The following is a 20,359-nucleotide window of genomic DNA, read 5'->3' on the forward strand; positions in this document are numbered from 1 at the left end:
ACTATTTGGCAGTGAAACTCTGATGAAGCAACAAAGCAGAGAAGAGTCTAGAAGCTGGTGGTGGCAGAGATGAAGCAGGTGGAGACTTAGTTGAGGATCTCTAATTGTCCAGGATGAGGTGGAGATAAGGAGTCTGAGATTTAAAGCACACAAAACAGAGGCTGAGTAACTCACAGAAGGCGGCGAGACGATAACTGGACTCAAATAATGACGACAGAATTGAGCTTGAAGTGGACATGATGTTAAGAACAGACTAACAGAACAAACACACAGGAATGCAGGCAGGTGAGAGACTACAGGTCTGCTTTAATCAACTTACAGAGAGGTTAATCTCTTCTAGTCTTTACAGCAAAATGAGAGAAACACACTTCACTAAACCTCTTAAAACAAGAAAAAGACCACAGTCTGTCAGGAGGATACTTGCTGACTTTACTTCTTGAGGCAAATCTTTATTTATTTTTTTAATTTACTTTTATTCTTGTGTGTGTGTGTGTGTGTGTGTTTGTGTGTGTGTGTGTGTGTGTGTGTGTGTGGAGTCCTGCCTGTGCCCCTCAACAATAATATTTAAATATTAATCACAGTTTTGCTAAATAAAAGGATCTGGCTTGCATCAGTCACATGACTACCATTAACCAATGATCGCCCTTGACAGCATAGCACGCTGGTTACGAGCCGGGAATGAGCTCGAAAGCGTACATTAGTACACACAGAGTCAGCCTGATTTAGAAGTCTAATGTGATGTGTCTCATGTGATGGTGTTTTAACCTGAGTGAGCACTTAATTAAATTATTCATGATATCCATATCCATTTCATTTTCCCAGTAAATCAGTGCATTTAAACCTTTAACAGAGTCCGAGAGCCTGAAAGTGGAAAAAATGAAATGAAAAATGTAAAAACTTAACTGGAAAAGTTTATGAGGTTAGAAGTGAATACAGTAAAAAATGTTTGGAATCATGTATGATTTTTGTTCCACTTCTCACGTGTACACCACTTTGTGTTGGTCTTTCACGTGGAATTCCAATAAAATTGATTCATGTTTGTGGCTGTAACGTGACAAAATGTGGGAAAGTTCAAGGGGGACGAATACTTTTGCAAGCCACTGTAAATCAACATCTTCTTGTGGTGTTTGTGTGTGTGTAGACTTGTAGTCAAGACCGCCTAAACCAAGACCTAGACAAGACCAAGACCAGAGGGTATCGAGACCAAGACAAGACCAAGACCAAGTCGAGACGAGACCAAGACCGAGACAAAAAAAGTCTTTAAACTGCAGCCAGATGCTGCTTCGTTTACGGGTGTCAGGCATATTTATGTGTTTTTGCGATGCACTCACACAGCCCTCCTCACCGCTGTCTACTGTCTCACTCACTTACTGAGAGGACAGACGCACGCTCCACTTGACTGTCGCATCTCTCACCCTCTCTGTTTTTCACACAATGATATTATCCTATATCCTCACATGTGATTGGCCACAATATGGAGGGATTGGAGCATAGCTGAGCCACTGTGTGAGAGCTGAGCAGCGAGAGGACAAAGGACCAAGACAAGACCAAGACAAAAGTCCGTCGAGACCAAGACAAGACCAAGACCACGTAAAAGTGGTCTTGAGACCGGTCTCGAGACATCCAACTCTATGTGTGTGTGTGTATGTTACAAAATGTAGACAATACTGAGGGTGGGAAGGTGCAATAATGCCCCCAAGGAGTCAGAGGCAGACAGAGAAAGATCCAGGAGATTCAGGCCACTCGGATCCCGAGCAGGAGAAGGAGGAAGAACCCAGATGGGGCGCCCAGAGCCAAAGGGTGAGAGTCTCAGAGAACGAGAGGCAGCAGGCATCAGTCAGATGTCCTGGCATGACTGTGTTTAACCTCCTAGGACATATGTGGACATCACATTTTGGGTTGTTTAGACCAAAATACTACATTTTACTCTACAAGGGCCTGATATCCACTTACGAGGACATTATACTGCCACTGTTCTATTGAAATTCTATTGAAACAAATATCCTCATATGTGAATCTTCAGTTCAGTTCAGTTCAGTTCATTTTTATTTCAAACATTTCAAACATGTGCCTTCACAATCATTTCCAAATATCATTTCATTATTTGTTTGAAAAGGAGTAGGCAGAAGTATTTACTTATTTGTCCCTACCCCCTCAAGTTTTACCTCTCATTCATTTAATTTTCTTTTAGTCTTAAATTAAACAAACAACACCCCCTCCTGGCGACCAGGTGTTGACTCTGTCCCCGGACAGCGTGAGGAGATCCCTCACCAGGATCAATGCACGTAAAGCTCCGGGTCCTGACAACATTCCTGGTCGTGTACTGAGAGACTGTGCGGTGGAACTCACTGATGTCTTCACAGACATCTTCAATATATCACTTATCCAGGCTGTCGTCCCCACATGTTTTAAAGCCACCACAATCATTCCGGTTCCAAAAAAGTCATCTCCCTCCTGCTTTAATGACTACCGTCCGGTTGCACTTACTCCCATCCTGATGAAGTGCTTCGAACGACTAGTCATGCAACACATCAAGACTGTCCTGCCCCCCTCCCTGGATCCCTTCCAGTTTGCGTATCGGCCCAACCGCTCAACCGATGATGCTATCTCCACTGCTCTCCACTCAGCACTCACACACCTGGACAAAAAAGACTCATATGTTCGAATGCTGTTCATTGATTTCAGTTCAGCATTCAACACTATAATCCCCCAACAGCTCACTCAAAAACTGGTCCAGTTGGGGCTTAACACCTCTCTGTGCAACTGGCTGTTGGATTTCCTCACCGGAAGACCTCAAGCAGTACGGGTCGGCAGTAATACATCCAGCACCACCATCATTTTAAACACGGGGCCCCGCAGGGATGTGTGCTGAGCCCCCTCCTCTTCACTCTGCTGACCCATGACTGCACTCCATCATACAGCTCCAACCTCTTCATCAAGTTTGCGGACGACACAACGGTGGTGGGTCTCATTAGCAACAGGGATGAGACCGACTACAGAAGTGAGGTGAGACGCCTGGCCAAGTGGTGTGTTGACAACAATCTCTCTCTGAATGTGGAGAAGACGAAGGAGATTGTTGTGGACTTCAGGAGAATGCACACCCAACATGCTCCTCTGACCATTGACGGAGCGTCTGTGGAGAGAGTGAGCAGCACTAAGTTCTTGGGTGTGCACATCACAGAGGATCTCTCCTGGACGTACAACACCACAGCACTGGCCAAGAAATCACAGCAGCGTCTCTTCTTTCTCCGCAAACTAAGAAGAGCAGGAGCACCAGCCCCCATCATGTACACTTTCTACAGAGGCACCATAGAGAGCATCCTGTCGAGCTGCATCACTGTGTGGTTTGGAGCCTGCAATGCGTCCTGTCACAGAACCCTCCAACGCATAGTGAGAGCTGCAGAGAGGATCATTGGTGTCTCTCTCCCCTCCCTCCAGGACATTTACAGCACCCGTCTCACTAAAAAAGCCCTTTGCATAGCGGCTGATTCCACGCACCCAATGCAAAGCTTCTTCAAGCTGCTGCCGTCAGGGAGGCGACTGAGGAGTCTCCAAGCCAGGACCAGCAGACTGAAGGACAGCTTCATCCATCAGGCTGTCAGGAAGCTTAACTCCCTCCCGATTCTGCCCCCTCTCCCCTCTCTCCTCCACGGTCTCACTGAACTCTGTCACACACACACACACACACACACACACACTCTCTGACTCACTCACTGGCCTGCACCAGTTATTAGCCACCTGTGGAGCATTGGACTGCCATTACCTCATAAGACTTTGTTCTGTTACACTACCTCCTACCGTACATTACCAAATCTCCATTTGCACTATTTGCCTATTTGCACTACCCTGCCTGGTCTACACTGAATGTCATCTACCGTTACCGTTACCTGAATATTGTATATTGTATATTGTATATTGTATATTGTATAGCTTGTACTGTATTTATTCAAATTTTACTTTTTAATTATTTTACTTGCATTTTTAATCTCTCTCTTATATTTAAATGTTCATTGCTACTTCTTCTAGGGTTTGAGAGTAACGGAATTTCTATTCTCTGTATGTCCTGTACATATGGCAGAATTGACAAATAAAGTTGACTTTGACTTTGACTTTGACTTTGAAACAAAAGTAAAGCAAAACAAAACAAAACGTACATAAATCAAAAACAAGAAATAAGCAAGCCCCACCACAGTATAGTTTCTTTCATATGAAAAATACAGAATGTGTATATTTGCAGATTCACAAGTTATGGAAAAACAAACAAACAAAAAAAACAACAAAAAAACAACAAAAAAGAACCACAACACCATTACCAGCAACATTACCGTCCTGGGTTAACCCTGTTTTCTTCATTCTTATACTTATTTAAAATTAGGTTTTTATATTTTATTTTAAACTGGTTTATGTTTTTACTTTCTTTTATTTCTTCTGTTAGACTGTTCCATAATTTAACTCCTGCAATTGAGATAGACATAGTTCTTAAAGTTGTTCTAGCACTTTGTATTTTTAAATTCCATTTCCCTCTTAAGTTATACCCACCTTCTCTTTCTATGAACAATTTACAGATTTCTTTTGGAAGCAATTTATTTCTTACTTTATACATTATTTGCGCTGTTTTAAGCTTCACCAAGTCTTGGAATTTAATAGCTTGCATTTTGACAAAGAGTGCATTTGTATGCTCCCTGTACCCCACATTATTTATTAATCTGATGGCCCTTTTCTGTATTATAGTTATTGTTTGTGTGTTACTTTTGTATGTGTTTCCCCAGACCTCTACACAGTAGCTCATATATGGCAGTAGTAAAGCACAGTATAAAATGTGCAGTGCTTTCTGATCCAACATATGCTTTGCTTTCCCCAGGACTGGCAATGCCCGTGCCAATTTCCCCGAACATAAGTAATGTGTGGCTTCCAACAGAGCTTGTGCTCAATGATCACACCAAGAAATTTTATTTCATTTACTCTTTCTAAATATACATTGTCAACACATATTTCTATTTTGATGTTTTTCTTTTGGTTTCCAAAAAACATAAATTTGGTTTTATCTAGATTCAATGATAATTTATTTATATCAAACCACTTCTTTAATATCGTTAATTCCTGTGTGATCATCTCCAAAACCTGTGGCAATTCCACACCAGAACACAGTATATTTGTGTCATCTGCAAATATTACAAACTTTAAAATCTGCGATACTCTGCAGATATCATTTAAGTACATAATAAACATTTTTGGACCCAGTACTGAACCTTGGGGTACTCCACAAGCTATAACCATCAAATTAGATTTATATTCATTTATTTGTACATATTGTTGCCTATTCCCTACATAGCTTTTTAACCATTCCAAAACCACTCCCCTAAACCCGTACCTTTCCAGTTTTTTTTAATAGAATTTCATGATTAACAGTATCAAACGCCTTCTTTAGATCTAAGAAAACGCCGAGCGCAAACCTCTTATTATCCATACATTCCGTTATCTTTTCCATTAAATCTATCAATGCCAAAGCTGTTGATCTGTTGCTTCTGAACCCATACTGACTATCTGTCAGTAATTCATATTTTTCCACAAAACTGTCAAATCTTTTTATGAAAAGTTTTTCCAGTATCTTAGAGAACTGGGAGAGTATTGACACTGGTCTATAGTTTGTAAAATGATGCCTTTCACCGGTTTGGTAAATGGGAATAACTTTAGCAACTTTCATTTTTTGTGGAAAACCCCTTTTGAAACGACAAGTTGAATATATATTTTAATGGTTTTACAATACCATCAATAACTGTCTTTACTGTTACCATATCAATATCATTCCAGTCTGTACTGGTTTTGTTCTTAAGTCCTCTAACTATGTCATAAATCTCTTTCTCTTCCACTGCTCTTAAAAACATTGAGCTTCTATTCCTTTCAATATTTTCACCAGTGTCCCTTTCTATTCCATCAACCTTTATTTCTTCTGCCAGTTTTGGCCCTATGTTTACGAAGAATTTATTAAAGCCATTTACTATCTCTTCCATGTTATTAATACTTCTTGTCCCTTCTATAAAGTACCCAGGGTAATCATTATTCCTTGATTCATTTTTGATTATACTGTTTAATACATTCCATATATCTGTTGTGTTATCTTTATTGTGTTCTAACCTTTTAATGTAATAATACTCTTTTACAGGATCTCATTATATTAGTTAATTTATTTTTGTAAGTTTTATACTTCCTTTCAGTTTCTATTGTTTCTCTTTTTATGAATTCTCGATATAGGGTATTCTCTTTTTTTGCTGGCATTTTGTAGTCCTTTAGTCATCCATGGTCTTCCTGCATAGTTGTGTTTCCTATTGATTTCAATTACTGGGCAGTTTTATCAAGTAATGTGTTAAATGTTCTTAAAAATCCTTCGTAAGCTTTATTAACTTCTGTTTGTTCATATACAATATTCCAATCTTGCTTTAAAAGTTCATTTCTAAGACAGTTTAATGTCTTCTCTGTTCTTATTCTTTTGTAAATAATCTTGTGTCCATCGTTGTTCACTTTATAATGGCAATTATAAGATGCAAAGACTGGTAAATGGTCACTTATATCATTGATTAACAGCCCACTTTTTATATTTCCTTCTATTATATTTGTAAATATATTATCTAATAGAGTTGCACAATGAGATGTTATTCTGGTCGGTCTTGTTATCAGTGGAAATAAACCCATGCTGTACATGGAATCAATAAATTCTTCTGTACTCTTATTATGATTTGGATTCAATAAGTCAATATTAAAGTCCCCACAAATAAACATTCTTTTCTGATTTATATTTGTAAATAAGTCCTCCATATTATCCTTAAATATCTCAATCTTAGATCCTGGTGTTCTATATATACAACTGACAATTAGGTTTTTCCCTTTTTCCATACTTATTTCCACTGTTAAACATTCCATCACTCCATCAATAACAGTTGTCATTCTTCCCATTCTTTCGTACTTTAGGTTTTTATCAATGTAAAGTGCCACCCCACCTCCTTTCTTGTTGATCCTGTCTACATGAAGGAATTCATATCCATTTATTTTAAAGTCTTCTTCTTTTCCAGGAGTTATCCAGGTCTCTGATATGGCTATCACCTTGAATGGCTGTTCAAACTGTGTTATGTAGTCTTTGATGGATTGAAAGTTTGCATATAAGCTTCGACTATTAAAGTGAACCATTGTTATACCCTGTTCTACCTTGATTTCCTTTTTAAGTTGCTCATTTGTATAATAATTGCATTCCTTTGTCTTATTGTTAAAGAAATTACAATCAGGATCTATGTTGCTGTCATACACCAATGTCTTATTTTCAATATCTACATGAGTTGTTAGTTGAAAATTGTCAGACATCTGCGTTGGTTGTGCACTTGGACGGTCCCATCGTATTTAGCACTGCTTTGCATTCTGATTTATCAGTTATATTTTTCTAGTTCCATCATCTCTTTGATGACTAGAACCTCAGCCTGCTCTGGTGTTCCATTTAACTTAATGAATATTTTACAGTCTGACGTCCAAGTTGACTGTATTTTCTTCTGTTTTCTTAATATTCTTGCTTGTCTTGCAATGTCTGCATTTTTCTTGATTAGGTGTTCCTTTAAATAAACATTTGTACCTTTTAGCTTTCTTCCTTGTTTGAGCAGTTCTTTTTTCTGTTTTCTATTAACAAAACGAATGATAGTGGCAGGTATTTGATTTTTGTTTTTCCTCGGAAGAGGATGGCATCCCTCAATATTTTTACTGTCCATTTCGATACCTTTGCTTTTGAAGAAGGCTGTCACCTGCTCTTCCAAAGAGCGTAGCTCTTGCTCGGGTGGCTCCCCTCTCTCTGATGCTGCTACCCGTGCATATGTCTGATGCTTGGTTTCCAGTCCTGTCACTATCACATCATTTACTCTTGAATATTGTTCCAGATCTGACACCCGTCCTTCCAGCATAGCAATCTTCTTGTCCTTTTCCTCGCTCTGCCTTCTTAGTTCTTTAATATCATCCATTAAATTAAGTATCAGTTTTTGTTGTTTTGAAATTGTTGTTATTTCTTCTGACATAAAGTTTAGGGATTTCTTTATGTCCTCCAGTTCCTCCTCATTAACGTTGCTCCTCTTAGGCGGCATCTTATCGGCGTTAAGGCCCGCTGGTTGCGAAGCACCCTTGAGGGTTGCCGAAGCCCGGACTGTCCTGGCAATTAACCTCGTGGCTGTTAATCTCATTTTTCTCAGGAACAAAAATTAGGTAAAAAAAAATAAAATCTGGTAATTCTTTGTTTTTACATTCATCAGGTGCCAATCAGCTCAAATATCAAAGACAAATTAAAAATGCATGCTGTGGAAGAGTTCGGGTCTTAGGAGGTTAAGGTAAATCTGGAGGAAATCCATCAGTCTCTGCAGCAGTCAGTTCAGTTTTTATTCAGTCTGAGGTAAAATAATATTAAAATGTGTAAACACATCTGTGCTGGGATAACTCTGAACTCTAAACTTATTTGTTTTCTATCATGTAGGAACGTCTGTGAGCAGTAATGTGGATTTTCTGTAGCTCTTCATTTCATTCATGTTGATTTAAACTTTAAGACTTGAAGTTCAAACTAATCAAAACATTTCACTTTGATAAGGACAAATCATGTTAAAGAACTGAACATAATTTATTGGAGCAAAGAGGATGGTTAAAAAACATTTTACAATTATGCTCCAATAAAGCAATTTAGTAAAGTGGAGTCTAAACAATGATGGGAAATAGGAAACAAAGGCTGGATTCAAATGCTTGCATCTACTGATGGTTTCAGTGTGTTCGGAGTATTTACTGGTTTCTTAATTTGCAGCAATACACTCAATGTATATCTGTGTGTGTGTGTGTGTGTGTGTGTGTGTGTGTGTGTGTGTGTGTGTGTGTGTGTGTGTCCTCAGTGAACTGTATCAGTCTCTGCAGTATCTTCCAGCTGCAGCAGTCACTTAAGCTTCTGTTCAGTCTGACTGAGGGAGGTTTTTGTACGACGGTTTTTCACTGTGTGAACACACTCTGACTGCTGATCTCATGATAACTCTGACAGTAATAAACTGCTGCATCTTCAGCCTGGACTCCACTGATGGTCAGAGTGAAGTCAGAGTTTGATCCACTGCCTGTAAAACGAGCTGGAATCCCTGATTCTCGAGTGCTAGCAAAGTAAATGAGCAGTTTGGGAGATTCTCCATCTTTTTGTTTGTACCAGGCTAAATTGCTATAAGCATTCTGACTGGTCCTACACTTGATGCTGACAGATCCTCCCACAGCAGAGCTCACTGCTCCAGGCTGAGTCACTGTGATCTGTCCTCTGGACTCTGAGGATACAGAGACAAAAACATAAAGCAGCTTCATGGTTTTGTGGGCTTCATTTCAGAGGGACAGATGTTGATAGAGGAGAGGAGTTTGATTCTCTGGACTTTACCTGTGAAGCAGCAGCAGAGGAGAGTCCAGATGAGGACGCAGATCAAAGTCATGTTTTTGATGAGGAGGATTTCTGTGGCTTCTGTTGTGATGAAGGACAGCTGTCAGTCATCCAGTGTTCAACTCTCAGGACTATAAACTCTCCCAGAGCACTGGAGCATGGTGCTGCTGATGCAAAGTGGCTCTATGGAAATGATCTGACTGATACCAGCAGAGACTTGGATCAATCTGATGTGTCTGAAAAGAGTTTTCACTGCATATTTGGCATGTGACTCATATGAACCCTTCATGATTTAAAGACAAATGAGAAATTAAGTCAAAATTTGCTCGTGCAGTGAGGAGATGTGAAGGCTGTTCTCCTGCAGGAGCATTTTGCTGAAATGATTCAAGACCACTTGTCATTGTCCTGGGTCATTCAACCTAGCGGTTTGAGTTTCCTGTGTTTTTGTCATTTTTTGTATTATGTTAAGTCTACTTGTTTATGTTAAGGATCATTCTTTAATGCCTGGATTGTTCTGTTTAGATTTGGTTATTAGATTTCCCCTTGTGTCGTTGCCCTCTGTGTCTCCCTCTGTGTGTCTGTGTTTATATTGTGGTGTGAGTTCTTGTGCCTCGTTTCTCCTCCTTGTGTTTCATTCCGTCATGTTTATCTATGTTTCCCAGCCCGTCGTGTCTGCTCTCTCCCTCGTGTTCCCTCACTCCCTTTCGTCTGCCTCTTCTCCACTCTCGCATCATGTTTCCTGTTTTATTGTGAAGGTCTTGTGTTTCCATGTTCGTTCTGTCTCGTTATGGTTATTCGTGTTAGCTGGGTTCCTCGTGTGTTCTCGCTTCCTTGTTATCCCTCTGTGTATTTAGGTCAGCGTCTCCCTCAGTCCTGTGTTGCGTCCTCCCTCATGGCTGTGTTTCCCTGTGTGCCTCTTTGTGTTTGTAGTTTATACTTCCCCCAGTCTGGTTTTGTTTTGTATTTCCATTCAGCAAATAAAGCTGGTTTTTCATTTTACGTCCTGTTTCCTGCATTTGAGTCTTTTCCTGCCTGCACAGCCGTTTTATGACACCACTTATTCTTTGACATAAATCATATAAAGTGTCCTTCAAGTCCTTGAGATTTTAAGACAGTTGAACATCTGTGGGTGAATTTGGATCGATGTGTTAGAGTTAAAAGAGTCCAAATTTGGTAAATATAGTTTGAGAGAAACAACGACACATGACATATTAGACTATGTCATTATTTATTCACCAAAGACTAATGAACTCACGACTCTTCAGTTTAATTTGAAACACAGCATGGAATAATTTACTTGATAGAAATGTGAAATATTCGACCCATAACAGAGACACCATTTTATTTTTCCGCGGGCGCTCGACTGTGTGCGACTCGGGCAGCTTACCAGTTGTTGTTGTTTGTGAGTTTTAGTGAGTTTTTCTTGTGGATGAGTGTTGTGTTATGTCAGGCGCTTTACTGATAATGAGGTTATTTGTGGTCTTTTATCTCCTTTTGCTTTGAACACACTGTCTTGGATTTTTTAGAAATTCAAGTCACGACTGACATGTAACATGTTCAAGTGGCTTTATTGTCATTTCAGCCATATACAGCGGTGCAGTACACAGTGAAATGAGACAGCGTTCCTCCGAGACCATTGTGCTACATATAACAGTAAATCAACATGGGACTATAATAAAGTGCAAGTATACAAGAACTAGAAAAAACAGAACAGAGTGATACAGACACAAGACAGTGCAACAGAAAAGTGCAACAATACTTTTCAACAAATTATGCAATTATGAGATAAATGCATAATTATGCATTTATGATGCCATTACGATTTCACACTAAAATCTTTTTGAGCATTTTGTTTCAATGAAACTTAAATTTTTAAAACTTTTTTAGAATTTTATCTTCAAAAACAGTTCATAGATGGCACATTTTTGTTTCCATGTTTTAACCTTTTGCCAAAGTATCTGCAAATAATTTGTCATCCATTTTATTTCATCTTTGGTGAAGATTTAAAATGACTATACTGCCATATGGTTACCATTTAACTATACTCTAAAAGCATGCTGACCGAGGTGGGCTCAGTTTATGAGATTTAATTTGTCATTAAGTTATTTTTATTGTTCCCAAATACAGCAAAAATAAGTTGGTTTTTTCCCCATTTTTATAAACTAAATTGTTTAATTTTTGAGTTTTGATAAAATTCTGAAAATTTATTTTTCTGATTATTTTAATTCTGATTATAAAACTAAGAAATTGTTCACAGATTACACACGAGAACATCAGAAGTCAAAGAAACCCTTTAATATTTTTATCTTTGGTACTGAAAGTCGTCCGTTGCCATGGCTCAGCAGTGAAGCCTGTCTGTTACCATGGTTACCAAGCTCAGAGAGGGAAGTGAAACAGCTGGAGAGCAGTTCCACCCAAACTCCCAGTTTCTCTGGCTGTATCCCAATTCAGGGTCTGCAGCCTTAAAGTGCATGACTCCAGGGTGCTCCGCAACAGCCCACTGTATCGGCAGGCCATTTACCCTCCTCCAGGGCACTTCATCCTTGCAGATGGGGGGTACCCATGTCTCCAGCATCTACTCCCCCTCATCACTCCCTACAAGAGGCCAGTCCAAGGTGTGGGAGCCCTGCGCTTTAACTCCCATCATTCCAGGGCACGCTGTATTATAGAGCGTGCCTTTGGAATGATGAAGACAAGGTTCCGGGCCATCTTCCTCCAAGCGCAGGAGGTGCACCACACCTTTGTGCCACATGTAAGTCAGTAGGATACATAAGCAGTGTTTCACCAATAATCATCATGATATAATGGGGACTACAGTGTATGTTCGTGTATTAATACGTTATGTACAACACAAAACATCTGTGCCAGGTCATAACAGCATGTGCCATCCTGCACAACATCTGCCTCGGTGTCGGGGATGTTGTGGCCCCGGAGGATGAGCCCGAGGATGACGCGCAAGATGAGGGGGAGGCTGGTTTGGAGGCAGGCAGCGGTGCCCCCTGGCGGGATCGGCTATCTGCTGAGGTGTCTGCCCTGGAGGAGGTACCCCTGGACCACGATTATTGTTAGGAGGCAGGTATGCTGTTTGCAGTGCATTGTTAGAGTGCTAGAATATTACGTGTGACATCCGTATTAACAGGATTGTGTGCACTTTGTCCTTGCATCTTTCTGCATACATTTCAGGGACATGGCAGCTGTCAATTCCACCAGCCCTGTAAACCCAAGTGATGAGATGATGTAGTGGACAGTGGAAACGAGCACCCCTGAATGACTCCTGGTCACCAAGCTGGAGATGCTCCACTCAGCAGCTGGAAATGCAAACCAAGGGTCTCACTTGTGGCACCTCATTCCTTTCTGTGGTCCTGGTCCAGCAGATTGAGCAGTACTGCCTGAGACTCCCTGCTCAGCCACATAACAGGCCTAGTTAACAGTGCCTGTGCATACTGGGACACTCAGGTTGATCCTAGACTGCAGTGATGAGTCCCAGTGAATAATTGTCATGTTGTGTTTGGGTGTCTTGTGTCATTTGTGTTGCACTGATGGTATTCCCTCATTTCACACACTGACTGTCCTTATGCAGTTACACATATATTGTGACGTCGTATGCAGTATGACTGACTGCTCCAAATACAGTTGGAGTGTAACAAAATTTTGTTTATTCACAGGACTTTGTACATTCTGTTCATTTTCCACATTTGTTCAACAATTCAAATAAAAAGTGCAACTTGTATTAACAGAACTTAAATTATTTTGTCCACATTTCACATGTCCTGCACAAACATAAATATGGGACCTGTAGGTGTTTGTACAATAATGGGTCCTATTCACACTACCTCACTCATTTTGTTTTTCCACAACCTTCTCCAGTAAAGTTATGATCCTGTCCATTCGCTCGGCACGTCTGTCTTCAATCTCCCTCTGTAGCCTCATGTCCTCTTTTATCAATTCCAGGACTTCATCCTCCCTGTCCCTCTTCCTCTTTTCTGGTCGTGCCTCCAGCTGGGCCTCATCCTCCTGCTGTTCCACATCCTGCCCTTGAGTGCCCACTGCTGTACTGGGCCCTGGAGTGTCCTCTTGGATGGAGGCAACTAGGACTGGAGGCCTGGTAGAAGGCCTCTGTCCTAGGACCTCATCCATTGGGACAAACCAGGGCCAGGTGGCAGCAGTGGTCTTCCCACTCACCCCCTCACCTGTTGCGGGATACTTGCAATTCTACAGGCAGAGGGGATCAAAGTGGCAGTTCACCGCAACAGCAACAGTACAGGTTTACATGATGGGGTTCATATGACTTATATTCCAATGGTACTGCACATACTTTGTATTTTTTCTTTAGGTTGTCCCATTTTTTTTTTCGCCTGCAACGGGGTGATTTGGCCCGCCAGCCCCATCTGCTCCAGGATTGCCCTGGTAGACGGAATATGAGAGGACATGTCAATGATGTTAATCCTTGCACAGGATCCTCAGCAAAATGTGCCAACTGCGAACTACAAGGCAGGACAGGCACTCACCAATATGCCCAACAGATTTATGCATGCATACTGTTGCTATACCTCCAACCCACAGCGGCTGAGTTCCTGGCACCAGTGAACAGGTGTTCGTTTTCACCCCGGAGTTTGATGAGCTCAGCCGTCTCCTTCTTACTCCCTGGAATGTGACGGGACAGTGGAGTACATTTTATACCATGTTACACTTCTGTGTCATCATTTTTCTGTTTGCCGTCTAGTATAATACGTTTGCACATTCAGCTGTGTGCAGCCTCCCAACTTCACTCTCAGCCAAGCCGATTTTCTCAGGAACAAATACAACACTGTCATGGGTCACGCAATAACATTTGTATGTTATTTGGGTGACTTCTGTGACATGTTTAACCTGAGTGGCGACTGTGCGCGGGTGGGTGCGTTGGAACGGAGAACGCTGTTCTCGCCGGCAGGATGGGTTACCGGTAACAGAGGTCTCCAACAACGTGGGCGCACTTGTGCAGATATGTGATGTGTTGCCACATTGCGCAGATATTTGGGGTTTACACGGCTACATTTTTGTGTTTTGTTATCTTCAGGTTTTTGTTGGTGACCCTCACAAGGTAATATAACAGACCGGCCAGTTACAACTCAGCGGGACTGTGTATTTACAGTCACCTACGTGTGATGGCTGTGGATGAATTCACCGTGACATGTACAATTACACTGCCATTATCTTTTGCATCTTGACAATTGTGTCGGTACTTCCGACATAACGTACATTTATGGATGTGGGTGCCCTCCGCCGCTGTTTCTGCCGCGTCTGTACTTGCTGCCATCATTGCAAACTGAATTGGCCGGGCTGCGCTATGCATTCTGGGATATGTTGGGCCACGAAGTCTACACCGCCACGTCCTTAAAATTCAGGGAAATGAAGGACGCATTTCAGGGCCGCATTTCGAGCAGCCTTTGAATTGGGACAGCCTTCGTCGCGTCGCTGTGACGTAATCGGCCTTAAAATGCAGCCTTTAAGGCTGCAGACCCTGAATTGGGATACAGCCTCTAACATCTATTCTCTCTCTCTCTCTCTGCAGTGGGTGAGTTACAGAAGTCAATCCGAGAGGTAACGAGACTATGGACGAGCATAGCAGTGGCATGTGGAGTGAGGAAGGGGCGGAGGCGGTTGATGTTACGGAGTTGGAAATATGCTGAGCGAGTGATATTATTGATGTGAGAGTTAAAGGATAATGTACTGTCAAGACATCAGACTTATTTGTGTTGAAATTGTTCCTTTCTGAATGTCTGTTATTCAAACCCACTTAATTTTCCTACAACATTATTTTTTTCATACCATTTTAAAGCTCTTTAAAGAAGTTAAACATTTTCCACTTTTATTTTTATATTCACATCGCATGTGCCCTTTTTACAAGTTGGCTCTCTGTGTTTTGAGGGTCAAAATCTTCGTCCAGCACTATGTCTGGACTGAAATATTGAGAACTGACGTAGAAGAGCAGAGGGTCTCTTTTTGCTGCATGCTTACACATCACACTAGAAAACGGTTAGAAGGATATTTTCTGGGCCAAAGGGAGTCCGAACAGAATGTCCCGAACTAGATAAATAGAATCAGTATCAGGAGAATATTAAATAATCAAGGCTGAGCAGGCAGGTGTTTTTGTCTCTGTCATTCCAGGATAAAGAGCTGATAACAAGGGAGGTGAGAGGAGAAGGAGGCTCGAAGGGAGACAACAGGGTCTTTCTGAGGTTCCTGTTTGAAAATGACATACCCAAAACGAATAGAGTATTTCTCTGCAATTACAAACTTTGTGTAAACAATCTTGGTATCAAATAAAGCCGACACTTGTGAGATTTCATCAAAGGTTTAAATATTACAGCAGATGTTACTGTATCAAAGTTACTGAGGTGGGAACACAGAAAAAGTACGTCGATTTTTTTCCTCGCCCAATTTATTTTTGGATTTGATTGCATATAACCATTTTCAAAATATGCTTCACAAGACAATAAACTCCAGAAAACCAGTGATTAACATTTGAACATCATCTGTGCAAAGACTGATGCTGCTGAAGTGAAACACAGAAATGTTACAGTGGGTTGTATAAACTCATAGTCAGGCGTTTTGCCAATTGGCACATTTTGGTACCATCGGTGAGTTGAAATTTCTTAATTATTGAACAGCAGAAATGATCTAACTTTATTTAGATGCCTAAAGACGCTTGTTTCGAGAATATCTTGAAATGAGCTACAGAGAAATGGCAGCATAAGTCTTGATTATCATATTTGACTTTTTTGACATATTTGTGATCTTCTTTTGCAGCTGGTTCAGTGAATTTTGATCAGAGCATGAAGAATCTGTGAGATCTATGCTTTTGGAAAATGTTTCATTTTCCTGTTAGATGCTGAGAAGTGAACATGGGGTTCAACTTGTGTTTATGCAAGTTTTGCAAAATGACACAACTGCTCTTTTAATTGTTTGTTGTTTTCACTGTGTTTGGTGGATGTAGAAATGGTTTATATGAGCATTTAGCTGAGATTCAGAGGTTTCAGTGGATACCACACATGCTGGTATGTACATAGCCGACCTCGTGTTACAGCTAATGAAACAGAATCAACCCCCCTTTGTCTCCAGTACCAGTGGCGTTGGGGCTCAAGAGGTAGATGCAGCCTCATATGCTGATGGAGAGACTTGCCCTTCGTGTTAAACTTCCAGACCAAAACTTAAACTTTCTTAGTGAAAGCGTCAACAGGTTCTCCTTAACGGACAAATGTAGGACTGTGTTGAGCTCTGCTTCACCTCAGGGCTGTGTTCTGTTATCACTTATTTCATTATTATGGTGGAAGTGTGGTCTTTGGCTCCACTGCAGGGGAGGGGTGGTGCAGCAAGCTCGAGGAGCAGTAATCACACTCTCACCTTTTTTCAGTGACGCCGGGACCTGAGGTGAATGGTGGAGACAACTGCAAAGCTGTCTGGCCAGAGTCAGAATAGAAAGAAAAACTGTGTGTGCTGTATAATTCTGTGTGTGGTATAATTCTCAAACACGTAGCCTAAAGCAGATAACCCGTAAGCTGGAGAGGAAATGGCGTGTCACAAATTTTAGAGGATCATCATTTAGCCTGGAGAAATAGTTTGCTACTTTATAAGAAAGCCCTCCGCAAAGCCAGAACAACTTACTATTTGTCACTGATTGAAGAAAATAAGAACAACCCTAAGTTTCTCTTCAGCACTGTAGCCAGGCTGACAAACAGTCAGAGCTCTACTGAGCCAACAATCCCTTTAACGTTAACTAGTAATGACTTCATGAACTTCTTCACAAATAAAATTTTTATCATTAGAGAAAAAATTACCAATAATCATCCCACAGATGTAATATTATCTACAGCTACTTTTAGTACCATCGATGTTAAGTTAAACTCTTTTTCTCCAATTGATCTTTCTGAGTTAACTTCAGTAATTAATTCCTCCAAACCATCAACGTGTCTTTTAGACCCCATTCCTACAAAACTGCTCAAAGAAGTCCTGCCATTAATTAATTCTTCAATCTTAAATATGATCAACCTATCTCTAATAATCGGCTATGTACCACAGGCCTTCAAGGTGGCTGTAGTTAAACCTTTACTTAAAAAGCCATCTCTAGACCCAGCTGTCTTAGCTAATTATAGGCCAATCTCCAACCTTCCTTTCATATCAAAAATCCTTGAAAGAGTAGTTGTCAAACAGCTAACAGATCATCTGCAGAGGAATGGCTTATTTGAAGAGTTTCAGTCAGGTTTCAGAGCTCATCACAGCACAGAAACAGCTTTAGTGAAGGTTACAAATGATCTTCTTATGGCCTCTGACAGTGGACTCATCTCTGTGCTTGTCCTGCTAGACCTCAGTGCAGCGTTCGATACTGTTGACCATAATATCCTATTAGAGCGATTAGAACATGCTGTAGGTATTACAGGTACTGCACTGCAGTGGTTTGTATCATATCTATCTAATAGACTCCAATTTGTTCAAGTAAATGGAGAGTCCTCTTCACACACTAAGGTCAATTATGGTGTTCCACAGGGTTCGGTGCTAGGACCAATTCTGTTTACATTATACATGCTTCCCTTAGGCAGCATCATTAGAAGACATAGCATAAATTTTCACTGCTATGCAGATGACACGCAGCTCTATCTATCCATGAAGCCAGGTAACACACACCAATTAGTTAAACTGCAGGAATGTCTTAAAGACATAAAGACCTGGATGGCCGCTAACTTTCTGCTTCTTAATCCAGATAAAACTAAGGTTATTGTACTCGGCCCTGAAAATCTTAGAAATATGGTATCTAAGCAGATTCTTACTCTGGATGGCATTACCTTGGCCTCCAGTAATGCTGTGAGGAACCTTGGAGTCATTTTTGACCAGGACATTCAATTCAATTCAATTCAATTTTATTTATATAGCGCCAAATCACAACAAAAGTCGCCTCAAGGCGCTTTATATTGTACAGTAGATAGCACAATAATAAATACAGAGAAAAACCCAACAATCATATGACCCCCTATGAGCAAGCACTTTGGCGACAGTGGGAAGGAAAAACTCCCTTTTAACAGGAAGAAACCTCCGGCAGAACCAGGCTCAGGAGGCGGCCATCTGCTGCGACCGGTTGGGGTGAAAGAAGGAAAACAGGATGAAAGACATGCTGTGGAAGAGAGACGAGATTAATAACAGATATGATTCGATGCAGAGGTCTATTAGCACATAGTGAGTGAGAAAGGTGACTGGAAGGGAAAAACTCAATGCATCATGGGAATCCCCGGCAGCCACGTCTATTGCAGCATAACTAAGGGAGGATTCAGGGTCACCTGGTCCAGCCCTAACTATATGCTTTAGCAAAAAGGAAAGTTTTAAGCCTAATCTTGAAAGTAGAGATAGTGTCTGTCTCCCGAATCCAAACTGGAAGTTGGTTCCACAGAAGAGGGGCCTGAAAACTGAAGGCTCTGCCTCCCATTCTACTTTTAAATACTCTAGGAACAACAAGTAGGCCTGCAGTGCAAGAGCGAAGTGCTCTAATAGGGTGATATGGTACTACAAGGTCATTAAGATAAGATGGGGCCTGATTATTTAAGACCTTGTATGTCTTGTGCATGTCCTTCAATGCACATATTAAACAAATATGTAAGACTGCTTTCTTCCATTTGCGCAACATCTCTAAAATTAGAAATATCCTGTCTCAGAGTGACGCTGAAAAACTAGTTCATGCATTTATTACTTCCAGGCTGGACTACTGTAATTCACTATTATCAGGATGTCCTAAAAACTCGCTGAAAAGCCTTCAGCCATCCAAAATGCTGCAGCAAGGGTACTGATAGGGACTAGAAAGAGAGAGCAGATTTCTCCTGTTTTGGCTTCCCTTCATTGGCTTCCTGTTAAATCCAGAATTGAATTCAAAATCCTGCTCCTCACATACAAGGTCTTAAATAATCAGGCCCCATCTTATCTTAATGACCTTGTAGTACCACCCATTAGAGCACTTCGCTCTCACTCTGCAGGCCTACTTGTTGTTCCTAGAGTATTTAAAAGTAGAATGGGAGGGAGAGCCTTCAGTTTTCAGGCCCCTCTTCTGTGGAACCAGCTTCCAGTTTGGATTCGGGAGACAGACACTATCTCTACTTTCAAGATTAGGCTTCAAACTTTCCTTTTTGCTAAAGCATATAGTTAGGGCTGGACCAGGTGACCCTGAATCCTCCCTTAGTTATGCTGCAATAGACGTAGGCTGCCGGGATTCCCATGATGCATTGAGTTTTCCTTTCCAGTCACCTTTCTCACTCACTATGTGCTAATAGACCCTCTGCATCGAATCATATCTGTTATTAATCTCTGTCTCTCTTCCACAGCATGTCTTTATCCTGTTTTCCTTCTTTCACCCCAACCGGTCGCAGCAGATGGCCCCGCCCCTCCCTGAGCCTGGTTCTGCCGGAGGTTTCTTCCTGTTAAAAGGGAGTTTTTCCTTCCCACTGTCGCCAAAGTGCTTGCTCATAGGGGGTCATATGATTGTTGGGTTTTTCTCTGTATTTATTATTGTGCTATCTACTGTACAATATAAAGCGCCTTGAGGCGACTTTTGTTGTGATTTGGCGCTATATAAATAAAATTGAATTGAATTGAATTGAATTGAAATTGAAAAAAAAAAAAAAAAAAAAAAAAAAAAAAGCACTCGGATAACACCAGCTATGGTTCGTACCTGCTGTGCGGTCGGTTGTAATGTTAGATCGCACGACCGGCAAGGAAATAAGCTTGAAAATGGTTTATCTTTTCATTCTTTCCCCACCTGGAAGCAACATGAGGCAGCTCATGTATCAGATGTTAGCAAAAGAAAGCGTCTAGTCTGGATAGCAGCTGTGAGACGAGCTGATATTCAGTTCTCTTCCATCTCCAAATAAACGTTGGTGTGCTCCAGACATTTTTCATTCTGGTAAGTTCTAAATATGTTCATAT

General features: G+C 41.0%; 1 gene segment (V, D, J or C); it reads right to left on the reverse strand.

The window, feature by feature from the left end:
- Positions 1–8,994: 8,994 nt before the first annotated feature.
- On the reverse strand, positions 8,995–9,470 carry LOC120435560. The segment is given in 2 exon segments: positions 8,995–9,311; positions 9,419–9,470. Coding segments are annotated over 2 exon segments (369 nt in total).
- Between the last annotated feature and the right edge of the window lie 10,889 nt (positions 9,471–20,359).

This window comes from Oreochromis aureus, linkage group 22 (assembly GCF_013358895.1).
Source record: "Oreochromis aureus strain Israel breed Guangdong linkage group 22, ZZ_aureus, whole genome shotgun sequence".
Taxonomy (NCBI): domain Eukaryota; kingdom Metazoa; phylum Chordata; class Actinopteri; order Cichliformes; family Cichlidae; genus Oreochromis; species Oreochromis aureus.